Source organism: Cylas formicarius, unplaced genomic scaffold (genome assembly GCF_029955315.1).
Source record: "Cylas formicarius isolate icCylForm1 unplaced genomic scaffold, icCylForm1.1 PGA_scaffold_3__17_contigs__length_32017465, whole genome shotgun sequence".
NCBI lineage: Eukaryota > Metazoa > Arthropoda > Insecta > Coleoptera > Brentidae > Cylas > Cylas formicarius.
Genome location: NW_026844326.1, coordinates 17,457,092 through 17,481,878, shown reverse-complemented (window position 1 = coordinate 17,481,878; position 24,787 = coordinate 17,457,092). Strand labels below are relative to the sequence as shown.

At 31.5% G+C, this 24,787-nt stretch overlaps 3 protein-coding genes and 1 long non-coding RNA gene across 5 annotated transcripts; all 4 read left to right on the top strand.

The window, feature by feature from the left end:
- The first annotated feature begins 435 nt into the window (after window positions 1–435).
- Window positions 436–7,834, top strand: LOC132699331 (uncharacterized). Of its 2 annotated transcripts, XR_009618498.1 has the most exons (5): window positions 436–593; window positions 663–776; window positions 4,777–4,866; window positions 4,924–5,027; window positions 7,477–7,834. It is a non-coding gene; the product is annotated as an uncharacterized LOC132699331 (long non-coding RNA). The 2 variants fall into 2 exon arrangements; XR_009618499.1 differs by lacking the exons at window positions 436–593; window positions 663–776 and adding an exon at window positions 2,353–2,504.
- A 2,669-nt stretch (window positions 7,835–10,503) lies between these two features.
- On the top strand, window positions 10,504–13,577 carry LOC132699831 (uncharacterized). The gene is made up of 3 exons (XM_060666750.1): window positions 10,504–10,758; window positions 12,298–12,450; window positions 12,739–13,577. The coding sequence occupies exons 1-3, from the start codon at window positions 10,707–10,709 to the stop codon at window positions 12,963–12,965; spliced, it is 432 nt and encodes a 143-aa protein (XP_060522733.1). The 5' UTR covers window positions 10,504–10,706; the 3' UTR covers window positions 12,966–13,577.
- A 363-nt stretch (window positions 13,578–13,940) lies between these two features.
- LOC132699830 (uncharacterized) lies at window positions 13,941–16,019 on the top strand. The gene is made up of 3 exons (XM_060666749.1): window positions 13,941–14,122; window positions 15,433–15,585; window positions 15,638–16,019. Exons 1-3 carry the CDS (start codon window positions 14,074–14,076, stop codon window positions 15,874–15,876), a joined length of 441 nt encoding a protein of 146 aa, XP_060522732.1. The 5' UTR covers window positions 13,941–14,073; the 3' UTR covers window positions 15,877–16,019.
- A 3,239-nt stretch (window positions 16,020–19,258) lies between these two features.
- On the top strand, window positions 19,259–24,589 carry LOC132699451 (uncharacterized). Its single transcript, XM_060666168.1, has 3 exons — window positions 19,259–19,419; window positions 23,960–24,094; window positions 24,151–24,589. Exons 1-3 carry the CDS (start codon window positions 19,371–19,373, stop codon window positions 24,363–24,365), a joined length of 399 nt encoding a protein of 132 aa, XP_060522151.1. The 5' UTR covers window positions 19,259–19,370; the 3' UTR covers window positions 24,366–24,589.
- Window positions 24,590–24,787: the final 198 nt, after the last annotated feature.

Below are 24,787 nucleotides of genomic sequence, written 5' to 3'. Positions count from 1 at the left end.
CAGGGAAAATGAATAATAGATTTTGGAACACATTTCAGTACTCTTTATTCTTTTTTATTATTGTTTCGCTCAAAATGAAATTACCCATGACAAAAGAAGCGATCTTTGATAATGAACACAATAAAAATCGACCTAATGTCACAAATAAAACAATCCTAAAAAAGATGAAACGGCAGTCAGCAGATTAAGTGGGTGGTACCTGTTATTTCCAATTTCTTCATTTACTTTACTTATTACGGATTAAACATTTCTGCAAATAAAAATTCCAGGTTACGAAAGACATTATAAAAAATGTAGATAACAAAGTCCTAATTTGAGCCGGACAAATTGAAAAATAAATGTATGTCCAATAGATTTCTATTCTCTTTAATGTTGGTGGAACAGTACTACCGAGAGGTCGCCCGATTACCACCACTACAGATGCCGCATGTAGCGCGCGTCGACCATTGAAAACCTCCCATTCAATTTCAAGAACTTGCTCGTAGTAAAAGGTCATTGCGACCTATTTTGCGTTTAAGAACGTTTAACGTTGTCGACAATATGCTTTATCAACCGCGTAGTTACAAATTTCCGGTACGTTTTCGTTTGTACTGGTAAGTTTGAATTGTGTGTTTACTTCCAAAACATGCGACCCCATTAACACCCTTTATAATATGGAATAGCTTTATTGATGTTTAATGGCCCCAACGGATGTAGTGTCTAAAATTCTGAGAAAATCAGCTGGTGGGAGACAATTTGGATATTACGGTGATCTGGATGCCACACAGCAGAGACAGGTAAGTTGGGAGAAATCTTTCAAACACGGTGACAATAACTTCTTAATTTTGCAATTTATTAGTTTGCACTTAAGTTCCACTCAACAATCACTGATGTCGTTTGTAGAAGGCATTAAACGCCTTAATCATTATTTATTTTAAACTGTGCTGTAGCTGGTAGCTAGCTCATGCTTTTTTTACAAAGAAACTTTTGTTGATAATAAGTAGATTTTGAAGAATTTATTCACTGACGTCTTTTTTTGCTCTCAATATTCAAGAGGTTTTTTAATTTCGTTAACAAAATAAGGGGTGAATATTAATCCTACTTCACTAGAAGTTGTTGTTTTCTATGCGTTATTATTATTTAGAACAGCGCCGTTTATTTCAATTTCGCGCTATCTAAGTTTGAAATTATTTAACACCAGCGGCGTTTGAGGACGTTTCTTAACAACAAAAATGTCTAGCTTTTTTTTCAATTATCAAAGTCACTCAGCAATATAAATTAGTAAAACTTAAAAAATACAGAAAATGCAGTCGTTTACATTAATATCAAGACAGAGGACGTCAAAAGAAAAATGCTAAAAATATTGCAACTTAATCATAATATAATAATTCTGAAATGAAAATGTTCCAGGTTTCTCTTTCAAGATTTTATGAATTTATGAAGTACAATATTGTCATGTTAGGTTCTAAAGTGATTCTGATAAAGCATTCGTAAAAACTTTTTGTAGATATTAATAATTCTAAGTGTCAGCTTCGTATTCCTCTTAGGGCACCGGCACGCAAAAACTGTTTCCTCATATATTTTTGATAATAATGTTGAGGTTGAATTTAACTAGGCAAGCGTTAAGTAGCGGAAATTGTGTACCTTTAATATATTGGGGCGTTAGGGTGCTCCAAAAAATGCAAATAAAATAAAAATCAAGTAATATTCACAAGGAATGGATGAAGTTACTAGGCATACAATAACCTGAAGCTTAACAAAAAATAACCAAAATAGAAATCTCAACCGATGCCAACGGTAAACAAATAAACAAACAAAAATTCAAACAAATTCACAAGTCTAGTACAAAGTTAAATTACCTGATCAATAGGTACGATAGAGATCGGAGTTCAGTTTTGGTTAGTTAAGAAGAATATTAATTCATTATTAATTATATTAATAATGAATTATTATGAGTTGAACCGTTCATTGCCGAGATTATTCAAGGATTGTAACAAATTCGGCTTAGTATCAATCAAACGGATGCTCTCTTATTTTTCGAGTTAAATAAACACATTTTCAAATTCAAAAAGTGCGTCACTACTGTTTCGAATATTTAGAAAACCGAATGACAATGTTATCAGCCAGGTTGACGAAACCAAACAAAAAACTATAAACCAAGTGATAAAAGGAATTACATAGAATTCACCGAACCAAAACAAAAGAAACTGTCCGGGTCGGGGTTTGTTTTTAAAGTATAACGTCGGTCGAAGGTGAGGAAATTATTCGTCCGTTGTTTGTGAGACGCGAGCAAAAATATTTCATTTCATTTAAAAATATATACGTTGGCAAGTGCGATTTGGCAACGAAACACGTTGTGGTGTTCCGAGGTTTGTAAAACTCACCTCAATCGCGAACATTTCAGTACGATGAAGAGAAACCAAATTATTACTTCCACGGCGGATTTAATGCACTGCCAGTCCCATCATATTACACTACAGTGGGTTCGTTTAAGTTTATTGAATGCCCGAGGTGCAACTTAGAGCGTGAGTGAAAGGGGTATAGCTAGATATCCCATGCATTTTGTTGTTTTATTGAGGATATTCGAATTAATGATTAGTTTTACTGTGAAATATCTATAAAACAAAGTGTATCAGATTACCTGGGTTGGGATCAGCTTCAGTGTCCGATTGCGACTGTATAGTGTTTGCTAACCTCGGTCTGCGCTACAGGTTAATCACCCTTTTATTTTGCCCCTATTTTCTACGAAAATATAGAAATTTAAATGAATAATATTCAAGAATTGCCTCCGTTAATAATGATGTTTTTTTAAATATTCATACAGAGTGACAAACAGCTACCTTCTGCCATCTGTGATTGAAAACCTGTAACTGTTAAAAGTTTCTACGATTTTCTTTATTTTGCATGGCTATTGTTTTGATTTCCGCTGATAAATTGTACCTACAAATTGAGATAATTTTTATGCGTGTGTAGAGCATTCACATACGTTTATAATACAAGTTTTTTGAAGATTAGGGATTTTTCTGATTTTGTTAAAATATTCCAAAATTCCCTTTCTACAAAATAAATAAGAACTTAAAGTTCAGATTTTCACGAAATTATATATTATGACATGACAATTGTTTCGACGGTGTCTTTATCAAATGTAATATTTACTATAATACTACCTGCTGCTATATATACCGAAAAATGACTATAAAACCTTAATTATTGTTGTGAGAATTTAAGTTCAGTAAACGAGAGGTATTTAAATCTAATTGATCGTTAAGCAATACATTTGAATGTGTCATTTTGTTAATCTCCAAGGCTTCCAATAAATTTAATTTTCTACTTTTTGTGGCTCTATGTAAAATATCAAAATTGTCGTCAAAAATGTATTTTTCTGTGTTTAAGTGTGTAGCATAGTTAGAATCTAAACTATTTTTTTAAACGCTCTTTTATGTTCGTTAATGCGTTTCTTAAAGAATCTACCTGTTTGTCCAATATAAATTTTAGGACAAGATCAATATTTCAACCTGTAGACACCTGATTTTTGCAATTTTGGACATTTCGTTTTATTGTTTTTTAAATATTGTGTTGTTAGTCCTGAAAGCTATTTTTAAACCACACTTTGACAAATGTTTTGAAACTTTTTCACTAGGTTCTCCTATGTATGTAATTGTTTTAAATTGTTCGTGTTCTGTATTAGGTTTCGGATAAATAGAGTTTACTGTTGTCTGTATTCGTTTTTTATTTATAATTTTATCTATAATGGACGGATTGTAGCCGTTGTTCAGTGCAACTTGTTTAATGATATTAAGTTCTTTGTTGTAATTTTCTGTCGAGAGTGGCGTATTAAGAAGTCTGTGTATAAAAGACTTAAATGCAGTCATTTTGTGTGTATAAGGGTGATTTGAGCTGTTATGTATGACTGTGTCCGTGTGTGAAGGTTTATGATATATTGAAAAATCTAATTTGTTTTGCGCTTTTGTAATAGTTAAGTCTAAAAAATTAATAGAGTTATCCTGTTCAATTTCGATAGTGAATTATATACGTTTATGTAATGAATTAATGTAATTTAAAAAAGAATTCAATTGTCTGTCCGTTCCAACAAAGCAAGCAAAGTTATTGTCCACGTATCCCTTTCTACAATTCATCCTAATCAGTACAACTTCCAAGGACGACAAATATAAGGTGTTACCGCTATTGATTTTCTCTTTGGAATTTCTGCCACAAGAATTTTCCCCATTATATGCCACATAATAATATTACAAGTTAGTAACTAAGAAATCGCTTCAAGCGTTTTATTAAACAGATATGTGAAACCTTGAGGGGGGAACATCTTGAGTAATGTTACTTGATTATTCATCAGGAAAATTCAGTCATTTTTTCGGATAAGGGCATTGAAATGAATTCTGCGAAATTAACTTGATTCAACAGAATTACCAATAAATAATTCTTTCATTTATTTACCTGAGATGTGCTTGTTACCGCATAAAATGATAATCAGTTCCATCAATTACGGTATCCGACGTTTTGGATTTTTGTTTGTTGCTCAAATTGACCTGTACTTTACGTAATTCTAGGTTTTATTAATAACACATCAACGAAACTGATTATGGAGTAATTATTTTATATTTTTATTTTGCTCACATCCAAAAGAAAACATTCGTGTTCTCACTTCAACGTTTACCAAGTTTTACTAATCGACCCCTTATTTCAATTCTTAATCAAAAATCAATTTCCACGCTGTACACGTGGGCATCTAACATAGACAGGAAACGTCTATTCTGTCGATTTAATTTTTTTATTTCCTAGGTGAATATTACTACAGTACCTACAGAATTCCGGACATGATTTCGAAATTGCTTTTGTTGGTGATCTTGGTGATGATTTTTTTACGAGACGGTAAGTTACAATTTTTCGTTGTTGTGTATATTACCCCTATATAACAAATCGTTTTAGGGAGGGCGTATAACTACTACTACATCACGGAAAATAAAAGGGGAGACCAGTTCTTCAATAATTCAATGACCGTTTCTAGCAGCGTTTATGGGTTCGCATTTGTTGTGAGTACAAATTTGCTACAAGATAATTGAAAACTTCTATTCTACCATTGCTAGTGGTTACAAAAACGAAAAAATTTTTTGGGGAGTAGCAACATGAAAATTGACAACTGCATCATTCGCTTCGCCTGACTCAATATCATAATCCCTATGCGTTTGCGTGATATTTGCTATCAAAATTTTCTTGATATTGGATATTGTAAAGTCGGCCGGGATTTTTGTTTTACAATAAGGGAAGTCAGTACACGTCGAACTCCAAACCTATTAATAATAATAATAAATAACCGGTAATTAAGTGCATAGTTTACAAAAAACGCATTAATTGTGAAACGTGCTGTGGCACGAAAACGAGTGTAAACGCTGACACTCCGAACATAACTCAACACATAAATGGTGAAAACGGGCGAATACTATTATTTGACGGCTGCCTTTCAATTTAAAAAATTGCAATAAAACTTTGATCTGAACTATCTCGAAAACTGTGAAGAATGATACAATATTTATTTAGCGTTTTTATTCTATTTTGTTTTAGTTTTAAAAATACAAAAAATATTTTTTGTTTACATAAATGGTTTCAAGTAGTTCACTCTATGATCTGTATTATAATGAGTCGATTTTCATTTTGCTACTGCCAAAATAATTATACTTGTATTATTTCCAAAATCCTTTTTTAAGTGTTATGCATAATTTTGCACGCTGGAGCGCATCCTGGATAAACATACAATATTTTCAAACTTCGCTTATTAATTAGTGAAAGTTTGCGCATATTCTTCTCAAAGCGAGTGGATAATAAAATGAAAATTTCAGATAAATTGCAATAATAGTCCCTATTCTATTTTTTAAGATATACAGGCCTCAAATCGTTTCTATCTTAGGACCATACTAATTTCCAAGCAATAGAAAAATGGTGAATGAAATTAAATGATATATATATATATATATATATATATATATATATATATATATATATATATATATATATATATATATATATATATATATATATATATATATATATATATAATATATATATATATAATATATATATATATATATATATATATATATATATATGTATATATATATATATATATATATGTATATATATATATATATGTATATATATATATATATATATATATATGTATATATATATATATATATATATATATATGTATATATATATATATATATATATATATATATATATATATATATATATATATATATATATATATATATATATATATATATATATATATATATATATATATATATATATATATATGTATATATATATATATATATATATATATATATAGTATATATATATTATATATATATATATATATATATATATATATATATGTATATATATATATATATATATGTATATATATATATATATATATATATATATATATATATATATATATATATATATATATATATATATATATATATATATGTATATATATATATATATATATATATATAGTATATATATATATATATTATATATATATATATATATTATATATATATATATATATATATATATATATATATATATAATATTATATATATATATATATATATATATATATATATATATATATATATATACATATATATATATATATATATATATATATATATATATATATATATATATATATATATATAATCTTTCCCCTATTCCTTTTTATCGTCATTTATTACAGTTTCTTTTTTTCTTCTTGGGTAGTCGTGCTCAAGTCGGCTGTTAACTGTACAACGGTTTTTTTTTGTACAACACATTTTAACTGTTTTGCCAACTTCGAATGTTGAGTTTTCGTTGCGAAGAGCCCAGTGAACTGACATACTGAGAATAGTACTTTTCTAATTTAAAAAAGCGTAGTTTTAGTAAACCGTTTCTCAGCAACAGTTTCAAAAACAGCCATTTTCAACGAACATTGTCAACAACTCCAGGAGAATAACTGTAATTCCAATTTTAACACTAAGGCAGAAGGTAGGTCAACTACCTGCGTGTCTACTTGCCACTCTCGGGACTCTTGACAATCTACGCCTATGGAATTAGAGGAAGGCTAACTAACGAAATACTAAATAAAAATACTAAATTTAGTTTCTTCATGTTCAACAATAAACAATAATCGTCGCTAAAACTTGCAAAAATATCTACTTACAATTAGCATACCTTGATAAAAGTGCCGGAGTGTTCAGGACCGTAATGAAAACAAAAGTCACTCACAGTCACTCACGTCCTCCTCTTGATGATCCGGTAGTGGTTAGTTTTGAGCATCAAACAGAAGCTATCATTATTTGTATTCTAGTATTCTAGTTCCTCGATTAAAATTGAAAACAGGTTTGTTTTGTATTCAAGAGGACGGAAATTGTCGAATCTCTATCGATGCCTAAAATGCATCATTTTAGCAAACGTTTTCTGTTTCAGATCTTACTGGCGTTTTTGCGATAGTCATGATGGATCCGTGCCAAGAGTCCACGCGGTACCAAACGTAGTATTCTCTATGTGTTATTTAATTATAACAAACAGCTTTACCTCTAATTTTAAAATATACAGTGATTAAAAGTATTATTTTGCAATCCAAATTTTTGTATTTGTACTCGGCAGTTCTGTAACTTTGCTGTAGAATATTTTTTTTGATATTTTGTAGATTTATTCGTTTTACTATGGCCATAACAATGACAATAACAATCATTTTTGTTAATTGCGGAAATAGCAAATAATTAATACCTCGTCCCTACAGAACCCATTGACAATAATAATAAAATTATAACATATTAATGTAGAGCCATCTTAGTAATTGTTTTTATCCTTTACTTATGCTCTATAGAGGAGATAGCTTTTTATTTTTAATTATTTACAATTTGGAAAAACGATTAAATTTAAATAAAAGTTATTAACGAACTTTTCACCCCCTATCTTCCATCCCAGCTCTTTCATGGAAAACTAGTGACCACCCTGTATCTCAAAAATCATTCGGAACGTTGCAAAATAATAGTCTTGGTGTATAAAATTACAACTTGTTTTCTAATTTAACAGCCCTTGTATAGCTGGGCAGTTTTGAGGCTTATCACACTATCTGGTAAAAACATTTATATTTATTTAAAAATCTAAATGGGATAAAAAAAGTGTAATATAAGAACCGGATTAGAAAATCAGAAAATATTTTAAATTTTTTATGATGTGACTGGTCCTGCTCTTTGCAGAACTATACATTTATTTTCCGAGGGAAAGAGGGTAGCAAATGCGACCCTTACACTAAAGGGATCGATAGACCAGAGGATTTCCGGCGCCAGCATGGCTTAGAAGTTTCGACCTATTGGTTTTATGTTTTTCGTCTGTACTGGGGGCGCCCTTCGGCGCCAAATTTATTTAGAAGCGATGTACGTGTATACGTATAATGTTGAACACAAAAAACCTAACGAAATTCGAATTTAGAGTAAAGTTGAAATAAGCTCTATTTAAGTCAGGAAGAGTTCACAGATTTTCGGAGTGAAAACAAGACCATTAATTTCTTTATTTTTTCACACTTAGGCAAATGTTTGCCTTTTCTGAAAATCTGTTAAATAATTTAAGACATTGCCCTATTTTTACTCTAATAATACTTATTTCTAGAAGTACTTGAAATACTTTTATATGCAACCAAAGTTACACGCCAGCAAACATTTGCAGTTTCCTTGATTGACACGAAGAATCAACTCTATTAGTGATAAGAATGTGATAAATTTTCGGAAAAGTTAAAATGTGCAGTCGCTTTTCCTTAATCCAAATCACCAACTCTAATAACCTTTTATTCGTTGTCAACTGAAGCTGAAGCTGCTAATAAATACATAACTATTAGACACGTAACACTCGAAAATGATAGTGTCAATCAACCATATGGATGCTCCAATGCTTAAATACTTAAGGGAAGTTATAACGCTAAACGAACACAGACTATAAAAATTTTACATAAAAAATAAATTTACTTAAAGTAAATGCTTCACCTTGAATTTTTTAAATTCGTGTTTGTCTATTTATCGTTCTTTATATTATTTTTTATTACCTGTGCCGCTAATATCTAAATAATAATTCGTAAATAATATTAACAACTGTAACGTCGAAACTGCTACAAAATAGTATATTATGCAACAAGTTTGATAAATGTCGTCTTAGGCACGAGTTTCAAAAACAAACTCTGTAGTAAATAGTGGTGAATTTCAGACATTTTATTACATTTGTTTTATTCAGGCCTTACCAAACCAAAGGTCGGTTTCAGTGAATACAATAACAGGTGAGGCTTTGGGCATTATACAGCTAAGTGTAAAGTTTTTGATAATTTATTTACAACCGTATTAGATATTATTTTATATAAAAAAAAATATCCGTCTTGTGAAAAATTTCATCACGAATTAATTTTACTTTCGCGAACCGACGCGTGTTCTTGCGTCCGAGTTGTGAAATTGATGTTTTGCGGCGTTGTCAAGCTACGGAAAATACAGTCAAACATTATGAAATTCTGGATATAGTTATTGGCCTTAATCGATAACAGGTCATGCAATTAATAAAAAATTATAGACATTAGTTTTTAATATTATAATAGGCGTTTTTTCACAATACGAAATTGACTGAGTTAGAAAAGAATTGTTTTAAATAAACCCGCCGCGTTTTAAAATTATACCCGAAGCCCGGTAGTTTTTGCAACAACTGCAATTATTGAACACACACTTAATTGGACATCAGCAATATCAAATTTTTGTTTAGTAACACGCAGGAAAATAATGTGAAAAGAATATAAAAGCCGAACTAGCTACGCCTACGAACTAAATACTACAATTTTTAAATCGAAGTACCTAACGATATTGTCCTACGGCTTGTTCGGATTGGTCTGGAACCACGGTGACTGCCTTAAACCCAAACCACAAATACTTCTGATGATTATTGAAGGCTAGGTACGGTTTTACGCCGATGGTAAGTTTGGTAAAATTAAAGTTAATTTAAAGATAGATTGTTCACCAGTAATTTGGGCAAGTGACGCAAAAAAAAAATTGCTGCAACATTTTTAGACACTTATTTACTAAACACTCGTCGTGTGTGTCGTTTATAAAGCTTGTTGCATAATATATCATTTTAATAGCAAATACCAATAAAGATAATATGAACGTTTACTACTATCTATGTATGATCTAGGTACCTGTAATAATTATGTTCATAAGCAAATTACATGAAAAAAATAATTAAATAATACGTATTATCAATGATTCCCTAAGTACGTAATTTTAAAGCAGTGCAAGAAACTTTTGGCACGCTTAAAAATATATTTGATATTTTTCTACAGGAGTTGTAGAAAAATATTTTCCGCTTACAACTGTGCGTGACTTGCCCAAAGCTTTTGCAAGATGAAACCTGAAATTCTCTTCGAAAGTCCGGCAACATGGTTTAACACTTCTGGTAGAGGGGTGCTTATGTCGTCTATCGTAGGATATTCGAAACGAGAACCAGCAGACTGCCGATCTGTTCGACAGTTTTCGTTGTTTAAGTGTTGCCGGCAAGTTTTTAATTCGCTTTTAAGAACTTATCGTCCCATTGGATCAAATTCGTGGTGAATCCAGTAGAAGGGGCTTCAACGTGACAATAAATACAAATTTCGCAAGGGAAGTTTCCAACGATCCGCCAATATGGCTTCAATCATCCCCTGCCTTCTCGCCGTTGTTTTCGCAATTGGCGCAGGTAAGAATTGCGTAATTATATGAAGGAGGGGTAGTTTATAAATGAGTCTACTGCTTTAGAGCTGTCGAGTAATAAAATACTAAATAAAAGTTAATCAATGTAATTTTATTTTATATATACTTACTAATTTCCAAAAATAATAAAAGTAGTGAGATTAATAATGGTGCTTATTTATTTTATATTCAAATACAAATTTGTAATTTATATTTTTCAAGACTACCTTTTTGTTAAAGCACAATGCGCCTTACAACTAACCATATCACCTCAAATTAAGATAATCTTTGAACTGAAACGATTTTCTGAAAACAAAATGATCAGCGCAAAAAAAAAACAATTTGTTCATACATTTAAAATTATGGTCTCGTGTTTGTTTATTTACCTGCCTTAACCTTGCTTTTAAAAAGTGACTCAAGGCGATGATATCATAGCGATGGCATTCCTAGGGAAGTATGGTTGTAACTTAAATTGGCGCAAATTATCGAGTTATTTTATTTTTGGGTTGATGCAATAACATACATACATTTTTTAATTAAGTAATTTTATTTTGCATTTTCAAAAACAGTTAGTTTTTAAGAATCTAACTTCTATTTGCCTAGATTGGAAGAATAATGTGGTTTCAGTCAGAAAAAACTCAAAACTATACTATCAAAACTAAATTTTATTAGTATCATATGTTTCGTAGGGACAGATTTTATATCAAGATTTTATATGCCGCTGAAACTATCCAATAGTAATTATTATAGCAGGAACAAATATCTCGACTTTCTCTCTCTGGCAAATCATTCCAAGTTTTTTGCTGCTATTCATTTCATTTGATCTATACGTAGTTATGGCTTTTGGATTATTTATTTACTCTATTCCTATAAATTGTGTTTTATGTTTCCATACCTTTAAACGATCGTAATCGTCAAAACAAGATATTGAAAATAAAGTTACAAGTTATTTATTGCGTTTATGAATAAATGCCCGTCAGCTATTGTTTGGAGTTAGTTAATTATTTAAACCGTGGACATCCTGTCAAGGATTAAATTAAACTATGTGATCATTGTTCTACAAACGCCTTAAATAAACTGGTGTGTAAGCGTTTACGCCCAGTAACAATAAAAGTCTAAATTCGCATTCAGTTTTCGCTGTCAATATTAGACTCAATTTTGAATTCCCCGCAGTTGTTTATTTATACTGGTTCGCTGTTAATTGTTATTTTCTTATTTATTATTATGTGGATGAGGATAACAATAAGTCCATGTGGGTTTTTGCTGCCTCCTTTCCATCCAATTACTGGTAAATCCGTCTAAAAATGTCTCAAATTAACTTATCAATTAATAGGTTCGTTTTATTTACAAACCCACCTACCCGGTTATTTTAGGATCCTAATGGGTTAATTGTGCGTTTCCTTGTTGAATAAGTGATAAAATTGTTCGCGTGACATCCAAAAATATCGGAACTTTTACAACATATTTTGTCTATGGATGATGACGAATGACTCTTTTCTAGAACAGCCACGCAATTTCTGAACCATATTTTTTTGGTTTTGTTTAGCCAACGGATTGAAATGCTACTCCTGCAATAGTAAAGACTCCACTCGATGTGGCTATGGTATAGCTTCTTTTACGTATCCAGTTCAAGAATGCGTCAGCGCCGGCATACTAGACAGCATTGCCGGTGCAAAATGCTACAAAATAACAGCCAAGGGTAAGATTTCATTCTCATTTGAATCGAACAACAAGTTAAATAAGTAATATTAATATTTATTTTCCGATGAAAAAAAAAACATATTAATTACGGAATTATATTTAAAATATTTAGAAAATTACTTTGCAGACAGAAGGAGTCACCAAGAAAATATTAAACCAGGAAAGCGTTTAAAAATTTTTTTAGTAAACTGTTTTTTATACTTATGTTACTAAATCTTAACACGTACACAATGAAATAATCTGTCAGTTCTACGATACGGTTCTAATACTACTGTATCAAATTTAGACAGCGATGGTTCAGAGTACATCGCTCGCGGTTGCCAAGCTCCACCGGCATTTGGATGCGACGCCATAGCCAAGACTGCTGGGTGGTTGACAGGCTATTCTAGTGGCAACCAGTTCACCGATATTCAGTGTGACGTCTGCGACGTGGACAAGTGCAACTCGGCCTCCCAACTAACTGGATTTACCATACTTGGATTGATTTTGGCCACAATTGCATTCCTCTTTTAAACCGTTTGATTGATTGCTATTATTTGTTACATTGTGTATATTTTGTATTGTTTCTGTTATTTTTCAGATGTCTTTCGTGATATGTTTTAGGTCGGTAGGGATATTGTTTTCTCTAGAATATAGATGTGCTTTGTAATTTAAGAGGTTTTGTCTGTATATCCTATAGCTTACTTATGATTTAAGGCATCATTGGAGTTATGCGCTAGTAGGTTTATACGTAATTTACATTCCATTCCCGCACACGTTAAAATAGAGGTACTAAAGGATCAGCTGACAAAGTGGCATAAATAAATCAAATGAAATATTTTAAAAAACATTTTGTGAATTACTTTGCTCACTTTTTATACATTAATGAACACCTCATATATTTATATATTAAATTGTTGCAATAAATCTTTCTACAACTATATATTTTTTTAATATATAACTTATATATGTATATTGGAAAACGTATATACCTACTGTTTCAAAATGAAAAACTATATATTTAACATTTTATCGATGTTTTTAAGTAGTGTTTGTTACCATCAAAGATATTTTATGTAAATGCTTTTGTGAAAATAAAAGTCTAATTAAGCTACTGGTTAAACTGCAAAAATTATGTGTATTTTGGTTATATTAAAATTTGAAAAAGTATATTATTTGTTGTTTTATTTTGTACTCCTTGGACACTGGGTTTAGTAATTAATGTGAAAAGCTAACCAATCCAACAAAGAATAAAAATTATCGAATTTGTTGCTTGCGTGTTCAAAGTAAAATATTATTAATTTAAATAACCAATGCGAGATATGGATAGTAAATAACGAAAATTTTTTGGTTGTCTATACTTAAATAATATGTACAAGGAATTTTTGTTGATTATATCCCAACAACTTTCTTTTTATTGTTAATAAACATAATATATAAATGCTGGAATCTAATCAGTAAAAAAAAAACAAAACATTTGGTATAGTTGATAGGTTTACATTTATATTTGATTTCTCTGGTACGCCACTGTGTTTTCGGGTGTAATCAACGTTGCTGCAAAATGCGATAACAGCAATTCTGTCTGCGAGTATTATTGAAATATCGAGTGTGGTGATACTTTAGTTTGTTAATAAGTGCGAAAATGAATTTCCTGCGCAATATATTGGCTATCTTGACGGGAGTTTATGCAGGTAGGTAATTAAAGAAAGCAACACACCCTTTTCTACTTAACATTGGTATTATCCACGATTTCGGCTTCAAAAATGGTCGATTTCGATTTCATTCTGTACGGATTTGGACCAGCAGAATGTTTGAATCTTGAATGAGACTAATGCTTTAATAAAGCAAGGCACAAGATCAAAACAACTATAAACTAACATAACCTATACATTTTTGGCATAATGGCTGCCTATTTTATAACAGGGATAACACCAGTAAACAAAAAAAAATTGTAATTAAATTGTCATGATCTCGTGAGATAAAAATTGTATTATTGGAAACATGTTTAGAAATCGTTAAAAGCCACAAATTTATCATAATCAGTGTAAGCATTGGTATCTTTTCGTTTTCCCTGTCTATATTTTCAAAACGTTTTATACGAAATACCTTTTTGACATTATTTTTACTCTAAATTCCCTAAATTCAAAAACTACATTAAAATTATTTCAAATCTGGTACAAATTGAGAGGCAAATTAAGGATACCACAGCGATGGGGCTATTGTGGTAATCATCGTGACTCTTATTTCGAGGGATATTAGATGTTTTTGTAAATAATCCGTGTTTTAGAATAAATAAAGGGAACAAAACCGTTGGAAATGTTAGAAATACCAATAATGTTATCTCAAAACTACCTGTGCTAATTCATTTCATTAATGTTGGCCATAAACTTAACAGCCACATTAAACGCATAGGTTATTGTAGTATAGTCCAAAAAATATATAAACTTTTACACTCTTTTATTACAGAATTTATTATAATTTAATTTATTCTCTTTTTATTAAGTACCTATAATTTTCCAAATCGCCATCTTAAATAGTAGGATAAGGATGTTTGGTCATGTATTACGAAATTATTTTAAAAAAATGGTAAATTGGTATATGCTTATTTATGTCATTTTCAGGGAAGACTCCCAACAAGTCTAAATATAAAAAACTAAAATCTTTAAAAAACAATATTTGGACAAGGATTTCAAAAGTGTGTGCCGACATACATCCACTATGCATCAATTTAACACTTTTTAAGCTTTCACTAATATTAACACTTTTTTCTTAAATCTCATCACATCTCATCATTCTTGTACAGTCAAAGCAATCCTTAAGATGAGGTTTAGATTTGAAAAGAAACTAGAAAAAATCAAATTAAGCAAACAATGTTAAAATAATAAAAATTCATAAATTTAAACATACCATTCTAAAAGCCTGAAGTAAAGTATTTACATAAGGGTTTATTTTATTTATTGCATTGCTATACAGTAAAGGATGACTTTTGCTTTATTTGCAGCAAAGGCTTTGACATGTTACTCCTGCGATAGCCAGCAGAGTAAGACTTGCGATTGGGGTCTTCTCTCATTCGTCTATCCCACTCAAGAATGTGCCAGTGCTGGCATATTCGACTCTTTGTTCACAACGAAATGCTTCAAAATAACTGCGAGGAGTAAGTGCTTCGTTTCGCCACCACAAACAAATACAGAATTTGTTCGTTTCAGATCGCCAAGGAAACTGGTACGTGGCACGAGGTTGTCAAAATCCGCCCGCGTTTGGTTGCAGCGTTATTGCAGAGAGTATAGGGTGGGTGTCCAAAATATCCAGCAACGATCCCGAAGCACTAAGCGATCTCGAATGTAGCACTTGCGACTCCGACAAATGCAACTCAGCCTCCAAGTTCGCCAGACTTGGCGCATTGGTGATCGCGATTGTGGCCGTTTTTCTAACAGCCACCTTTTAACTGTTAGTATATATATGCCAGACATGTTTTACATTGTGTTTCTGCTCTTTTTAATGTGTATTAAGTATTTATATTTTGCATAAGTAATATTTTCTATATATTTTTTTTATCATAAGAAGTCATCGAATAAATAATCCTGGCTCCTGGAATCTTTTGTTTTTTTGATATAGTTCATAATTTTATTTTTAATGTCTGAGAAGTAATTAATCAATAATCAATCAATCAATTTAATTTAAAACATTCGTTGAATTAAAATTTAATTAAACCAATTAATTAAAGTATTGATATACAGAGACACCACTCAATAATTAGTTCTAAACGTAGCGAAAAGGTTAACGGAATATTACTTTTATTATTTGTACCTGTCAAAAAAAATATTTCATAATTTAAATTTAAAATGCACTTTAGTTTTGCTATTTCGCAAAGGGATATATCGGAACACACCAAATAGGAAATCTTTAATTAGGTGGATGCGCCAGAACTATAATTTGAATATGTTGTTAAAGAAACAGTGACCAAAGTTTAGGTTACCTGTAAAGCGGTAAGGAAATGAGAAGTGGGGAGGCAACCGCACGTATTGCCACCTTAATTAAAATTCGGTCGGAGAACGACAATGATAATGTCGGTTACGTAAAAGCAATCGCCATATTTGTTGATGGTTTTGGGGTCGGGGCCGGCAGCGGTTGATGATGTCACTGTAAATTACAAGCGGACAGTAATTTAATAGACAATGTAACGACGACGAATGTGAAAAAACGAACATTTAAAATCAGGGAAAATAAGAGTACCTATCAATAAACTAAATTTTACAAGTGAATTTGCGTGCATTATTTTTGTTAGTTTTTGATTAATAATAAATAAACTGAAACATATATCATGCAAAATAAGTGCGATAATGTTAGTAGTTGTAGTAGATTTAATGAATGACTTACCAGGTTTTTTCGATAACTTTCGAAACTGTTTTGAATACGCTGAATGCTGAAAACTAGACACATCACAACTTGGGCGGTGGTAAAACATGGTTCAAGAATTAATCACCACATATGGGACGCAAGGTTTAATCGCCATGGCAATAAAGTAACAAAACAAATTAGTTGTTATTTTCCCAATATTTTCTAGTTAAATTATCAATAAGGGAATAAAGAGGCCAATACCCAAAACGACAGCAGCCCGATAATAAATTCAACTTCAACCTTACTGTATTGAGCAAATAGTAATTTGCAAGTAAATATTTATAAGGCATTGATATTATTGATTGTATGTACAACAAAGCATTGAAATTATTATTGCAGAAACAAGCTAAAAGCGTATTAAGTATCTCTATCTTTCCATCACTTCTTAGTTTTTAATCAGTTTAAAACCTACTAATATTATTGGCTTATTTAATTTGACTACTGGTTCCTGAAAAAATTGTTTAGAATAAATTGGCATTATTACGTGCGAATAATGGCACTTCTCAGTTTTACAATTTACAACTTAACGCATGCCTAATAAAACAATTATTAAAATGAAAAATAATAAGGAACATTTATTGCCGTCAGAAATGGGGATAGAATGACTTTATATAACAAAATCCCAAATTTTAGGTGGCTTTTTAACACTTTGATTGTCAGCATTATTTTTAAGCATTAGTTCATTTATATTTCATCCTATATCGGAAGATATTCGATTTTTAAACAAAATTTAAATACAACATGTTACTTACTCAAATTGTAGCCGATCTGAATAACTGGGACGACATATTTCTGAAATACAAATTGCACTTTTGCGATGGATGAAGTATGCTTACATTGCTCTCTAATATCCCCTCATTAGATACGTTTTTGGGGAACACACACTTGTGTGTCCCTTCATAAAAATAACTCACAATAACTCAATATAATCCATTTAATATATTCTTTTTCTTTTAATATCTTACCGTAATTGGCTTAAAAAGGGACATTAGATCACAAGTTGATAATTTACTGTGCCTTATTTAATTATTTATTTATATAGTAATTTAACGATAACATCTAATTACAAAGTAAATGGCTGAGGACTCATGGTCACGTTTTTTCAACCGCGGTCTAAAATTCCCAGATCGTGGGCGAACTTTTTTGTTATGTACAGATAAAAAATTAAAATTCCAAATTATTAAGAAATATAAAAATGTTACGTATTTATTCGCGCAACAAGACAAGTACAATACATAGAAAAATATGTAAAAGTTTTCTATTTATTTATTGACATGGGAAAACTCGCACCCACCATCTCCCAAATAATCTTTTGTATTGTTCACTAAGTAGAAACAAGTCCACGACCCACAAACTATAAAATATCATACAAAATAAAATATAATTGATATAAATTCTACGAATTTAACGCAAATATAACTGACGAGGAAGATTTATTAATGTTGTATTGAAGAGGCCCAGGATATTTAGGGAACGTCCTGATTATTATGACAAGTCATAATAAACTGTTTTCTATTGTATTAATTGGATAACATTTTTTATTATAAATCAGGCATTATGAGTTTAAGTTGAGGTTGCTTCTAACAAGAAGTATTTTACGAGTAGTTTGACATTCTAGTGTATGAAAATCAACAGCTAATAGAATCAATAATAAAGCATCCCGAGCAATTGCACAGAAGAATTATAGCGTTCAGCTAGCATTTTTGAAAGATGTATTGGAGCTGTGGATTGAACCATTGTGAGAATGCAATTTCCAATTTGTGACCATGGGTTGTTTGTCCAGGGCCAAAATCTCCACTTGCTGCAAATGTATGTAGAAATTGTACTGAGCGAGTGCACTTTGAAATGAAAATTTATTTATGAGTACTCTAAGATTTCCTATATCTGCATGAAGAATTAAGTAAAACACACGATGGTTTGCATGCCTTTACTGTCTTCATTATAGCTTGCTAGCAAAACGAGGTACTGTTTTATGCCAAACACAAACTAAATATGAAAAAGAAACTGAAAATAGTGCCATCAACATAATCTGATTGCAGTTTTGGCAAAACTAAAGTTCAATCTACAGCGAGCGAAATAATGACAAAATGAACTTAGTTCATAGATTAGTCGTAGCTCAGCATCAACCCCAACTCTTAAAGGCTTCTGATTGCATGTACTTAATTTAACTTTACTGTCTTAATAAAAAATGTTGAAACTTAAATTGTGCTATGGTGGCACACTTATAAATGAAACTCTAATAATAAAATACAAATCCAAACAAATCTTTCATAGCGAATACAAAATGAAAAAAGGCAATTTTCCAAATTTGCTGCGCTTTTGAGTGAAAATTGTTCGAGATTTAAAAACGATCGCGTCCCCTTTTCACGCGTTAAACTTTTGTGCGGCGGTGGGCAAATACGGACCTGCGAAAAAGAAACCCACACTACCGTGTGCTACCGCCGATTTCTCGGCCAGAAGACCAACCGAAGCGGCAACAGAAAGCGCATTCGTCGTTCAAACCATAAAGTCAGTTTTGAGTTCGACGCGATATTTTCGAAAATGTCGAAATTTGTCCTGCTGTTTGTTTGTGTCGCGCTTTTGCAAATCGGTAAGCAGATTATTCGTTTATTGGTCCTGACTGCGTTTTTCTGTTCTTGATTGTTATTTCCAACGTCTCAATCTTTATAGCGTTCACAGTAATTCGTAAAAATAGATCGGTACCAAAATAGTTTTTGTTTTACTGCATCTTTTCTTAGCGTCTATGTTATAACATCCATTTTTTTTTTCAATTAACGGAACCGTTCCGGAGAACCAGTTCTACGTTAATTTATTTTAACGATTCCGAACATCGACTTTGAATTTAACATTGACTCCACTTATGTTTTGTTATAGGAATATTATATTGCGAAGTTAAATATTAGGTTATGGTCGACTTCCCGGAGAAGTATTGCTTTTTTTGGGGGAACATGTAGGAATTCAGCAATATTTTAGGCTTAACATTGTCAGTGTTAAATGGGGTGTTTTATTTCTCTTATTCAAACATACACACATTCAGCACTTAATCAGCCTAAAACAACTACAAAACAACTTATCATCGAAAATAGAAACAAAAATTGCAAGCTGCAATTGACGATTGATGACGGCTTTCTGTTGCCAATAAAAACTTGCAGCTGTGACTGCAGTCAAGTGCTTTACAAATTTGAATTTCAAGCATTCAAATGTTCAAATTATGAAACAACACAATGAATAATTATTTTCGTCCGTAGGTAATTTGAATGTTGTATTCAAGAACGAAGTTCTTGAAATTGACACAGGGTGGGAGTAGGGGAATAAGAGGGGGTCTTTTGTGTTACCAACAAAAATTGATCGTAGTGCACTGATCAATCAACAAACCAAAGGCACCAAATTTAATTTAAAAAGTTTGGAACTGAGTGTAACAAAAAAACGAATGCAAGCAGTAAAAAAAAACTACACGTTCGACACGCTGACCTTGTAGAAGATTTAATCGTTTACGCTCGATGACAATTATTCGATGGTAAATAGCGATATGGAAGCGCAACTATGCATTTGGCGAAAATGCAACGCTAATTTTCCACCAATCAAATTTTGGTTTAATATCAAAAATTGTGTTCGAAGCTTTATTGGGGAAAGCGGAATTCACTTCACACATGCTCGACGCAAATATGTTGTTGCATTTAAAAAATATGTTAAAGTTTTTATCGCTTATTACTGCTATTTTACATTTAAAATGCAAATATCGCCGATAAATAATAATTGTCGGCCGAACGATAATTCACGATATAAATAATCATCGCTTAGTAACCGCCAAAATTAAAAGAACACGTTTATGACGAGTCGCAACGAACTTCACACGTCTTTGTCAATTATTTACCCAAAAATAAGTTTGTTATTCGTCAGTCTTATCGAATTAATTTTAATTGGAACTAAAATTCCTTAACGTGTTTTCATATACACTGTAACTGTAACGAAAGTAAACCGATCTTTTGGAAACCAGGGTCTTCAAGTACTTGAGGCCTTAAAGGAAATGCAAGTGTCAGATTTCCGATCTAACTCGACGTGAAATCCCGCGGAAATTGAATACTAATTCCCGATTTCCATAACCTTTAGCATTCTTTTTTTTTTTCGCATAGTTTTATTAGTTCGAAAAAAAAAATAGTTTACTCAATGCTTTACATACCTCAATAAATAAGAACTAAAAGTTCAGATGCGGTTTGCTCAGTTTTTTAGGCTTTACTGTCAAATACCCGTCAAAGTAGTATATTCAATTTACACAGTGCCAAAGAAAACGATCCACTATACGATCTGGAAAAAATGGCAAATGGCAAATGTCATGCGGTAATCGTTGCTGTGCAGTAAAATTTGCCATTACTGAGCGATTTTGAGAAAGTTATTGGAACTCGTTGTTGCATGTTTACAATGAAATCTTTGCAGTGACGGCTATTTCCCTTCGACACGCAATTTTAGAAATAAAGCTTGACTTGGCATTCAAAGCGGGGGACATGGAGAAAATGGTGTCACATGCCCTTTTGTGACCTTCGCGAGGGTTGCTACCACCAGCTGTGGTCCGTACTAAGGGGATTGTTACTAATTATGTTTATTCGCCGTGCTTTGTTGGGAAAATTTTTAATGAAATTACCTAAGGAGCAAAGCTTCCATGCCAATTCGCAAATTGCATGTTTTGATTCAATTTCCAGGATTAGTTTCAACTCGTAAATCTCGTAGATATTCGGCAACGGAAAATATTACTTTTAGATATGGCGCGATAGTTTGTAACGCCATACAATGACACATCCGAATGAAAAGGTATTGCCAAGGTCAACGCTGCAATTATTAAAAAATTGTTTTTATGTAGGCGTGCGTATAGTCTCCAAACGAAAATAAAAGCATTGTAGGTTGCGTTTCCTTCTAGCACAATCGCGATTTGCTTTTTGAACATTGCTCAGATACCTACGATTAATTCGACAGAAAATAACGTATTTAAAACCATGATAGGTTTTGACGTTGGTAGGTACAATTGTAAATTGTATTGCTATAGATTTTCACAATTAAAACAAACAAACTCTAAAAAAATAAAGAGGTATTGATTACTGATGCGTTTAATATAATGACGTGAATACAAATAAAAGTTATTTAGAAATAAATAGTTATGATAAATTAAAAAAAATTAGCGGTTATCCTTCTACGAAAGTATCCATGAAGTAAGGAACAATTTCCTTCGAATATCAATTATTTTGGATTTCATATTTTTATTTTCGTCTAAAGGTTTTTCAGTTAACTTCTACTGAAGTAATCAACTATTCCACCTATCTTAACGATTATCATACAACAGCTCAGCATTAGACACAAATGTTTAAACTTCATCTTCAAAATCAAAATTTGTAGCACTGATTCAACCCTAAATCATCAGTTTTCTGTAGTGCATTGCGATTATCGATTGGGGAGTGGCGTGTTATTGGTCTATGTACGAAAATAAGATGTCCACGCATGCCAAGTTTCTTTAGTTAGCACTATCGAGCGTCACTGTATTTTTATTGTGGAAGACCCGCCGATCATAAAATTATTACGCATTGTTTGCGTTAAAATCGTAAATCACCTGATTCAAAATTCGATTTAACGAAATTTCTTTGGAAAAAAATCTGCGCCATTATATTTTTGACCTATTGAGCATCTAGATTGTTTTTAAGATGAAAATAAAAAAAAATCGTTTTAATAAAAGTTTCAATTCCAATAAAATCTAAATAAATATTATTAAGATGTTTATGAAATTTGCCTCCTGAAGTTTGGCCACGTATATCAAAATTCCATTGTATAATATTGATGGATGTTTTAATTGCAAACCTACGAGCTCCTTTTGGAGGATTTTCTATACCCCTTTTTGCAATACAAAAATCTTATGTAATTTTTGTTTTGATTTTTGAATTATTCCAGTTTTATTTTAACCATCAACACGAGATGGAGCTCGTTTTTCGCAAATGGAAACTAATTTTAACCGACTCTGTACATTATTTTTAGATGGATGCCAAATAAATTGAAACCAATCCTTGGTTATCAGGAGATTTAGGTTCATTTAATAAACTAGTAGGTCACTTTGCTTTGTTTTAAAAATAATTGACTCATTTGCGTTACGATTGATATCAAACTTTTAATTACCGTTATCATATGAAGCTTACTTTAAGCAAAACAGCAATTATAAATATGATGTTATTATGTATTGAACCTACTGAAAATACATTTAAAAAGTTGTATTTTTGGGTTGGTATTAATGAAACCCTTGAACTTCGTTTCTAATCACTATGATAAACTCCCTAAGCAGTGTGCAAATTATATTTACATTGATCAGATCAGTAATATTAAATTACAAAGTGCACATGTGGTTACTAAAACAATATTTTGTAAGTTTTTAAGTCCTTCAAAAATGTTTGATTTTGATTTTTGATTGGTCGAGTTTTCATTGGTTTGTGGTATTTCAGAAAGGTAAGACTTTATCCACAAAATTCTTCAATATTTATGGTTCACATAAAAATGCAAGAGATGCATTTTTGTTTTTCATATCGCTAATGTAACCATTATGTTGCAGTTGTATTCGCCATTGTCCTTGACAGGTTCTAATACAGTAGATAACGCGTATTGTAAAATTAACTCTTTGAAATTTGGGCACTCAGATTATCAAATTAATTCAAAAACCGCGCTTGGAATGTCAAATTTGCTAGCTGGGAAGTGGGTAAAAGGAAATTTAAAAATATCTCTGAAAAAGATCTGTTTACTCCGCTGCAATCTCGTGAAAGGATTTTGCGCGTCGTGCCAATCAATGACCTACATAGATGTTGTTAAACTGTCGTTCTTAAACTGAAGTTTTTGCGCGGACATTAGATACGTTCATGAAACCGAGGCAAATTATTGCAAAAAGGTGCGATTGAAACGCAGTTTTACTCAAAATTTATATGAGACGAGATCGATTTAGAGAAACTTTTTTGACAATAGCGAGTTGATTGTTAGTTACGAGCATGGCATAATATATTGACCGATTGCCAAGTGAAATGTTTCCTCTAATAATTTTCGAGTATGATATGAAAACCTGCTTCTAAAATATATCAATAAAATCTCTAACATCGTTTTTTCTTTTACAGCTTCAGCACTGAAATGCTATTCGTGCGAGAATGACCTTTGCGCGAAGGAGATGAGCGCTTGGAACAAGGTGGAGGCCTGCGGGAATACCGTAAGCAGTAACCAGGTTGGAGCTTGCCTCAAAACAGTGTGGACAGGTATCAGAATCATAAATTATGCTTTAGATTGGATCTAATTGCATTTATGTTTGCAGACAACAACAGCAAAAAGGAAATGACCAGCAGGAGATGCATCATCGCCGATAAAGACGGCGACAAAGTCAAATACACGTGTAGAGAAGACAAGGGCAAGGTGTCAGTCTGCGACGTCTGTGTAACCGACTGGTGTAACTCAGCTCCAGCAGTCAGCTTCAGTGTTCTAGCCTTCTCTGGAGTGCTGTTAGCGTACTTAATTCCAAAACTCATGTAAATCGTTTTCGAAAAAACTTCTAGAGTTTTTCGTTTATGTGTGAATTAAAAAAAAAAGTAATAGTGTGGAAAGGTTCTAGTATCTGCACGCGATCTGATTATCATTTAATATTCCACTGTTTTGTTAAGAAAATGTTTAAAGGATAATTATAATTTATTTGTAGGTTAACGGTAGGAAGTTTTAATTTTACATTTGTATATTTTCAAAATAAAGTTTAGAGTAAATTTGGGATTTATGTTGACAACTGTATATTCGTATGTATAATTAAAACATTTTATACATCCACGTCAAACAACCGACTTTTTGAATAATAATACGAATTTGAGGAATATGTTATTTATAAAATACACCTATTTCTTTCTGGTCTATTTGTAATTATAAAAAAATAAATGAATCACGCATATTGCTTCGGTTTCTAACCT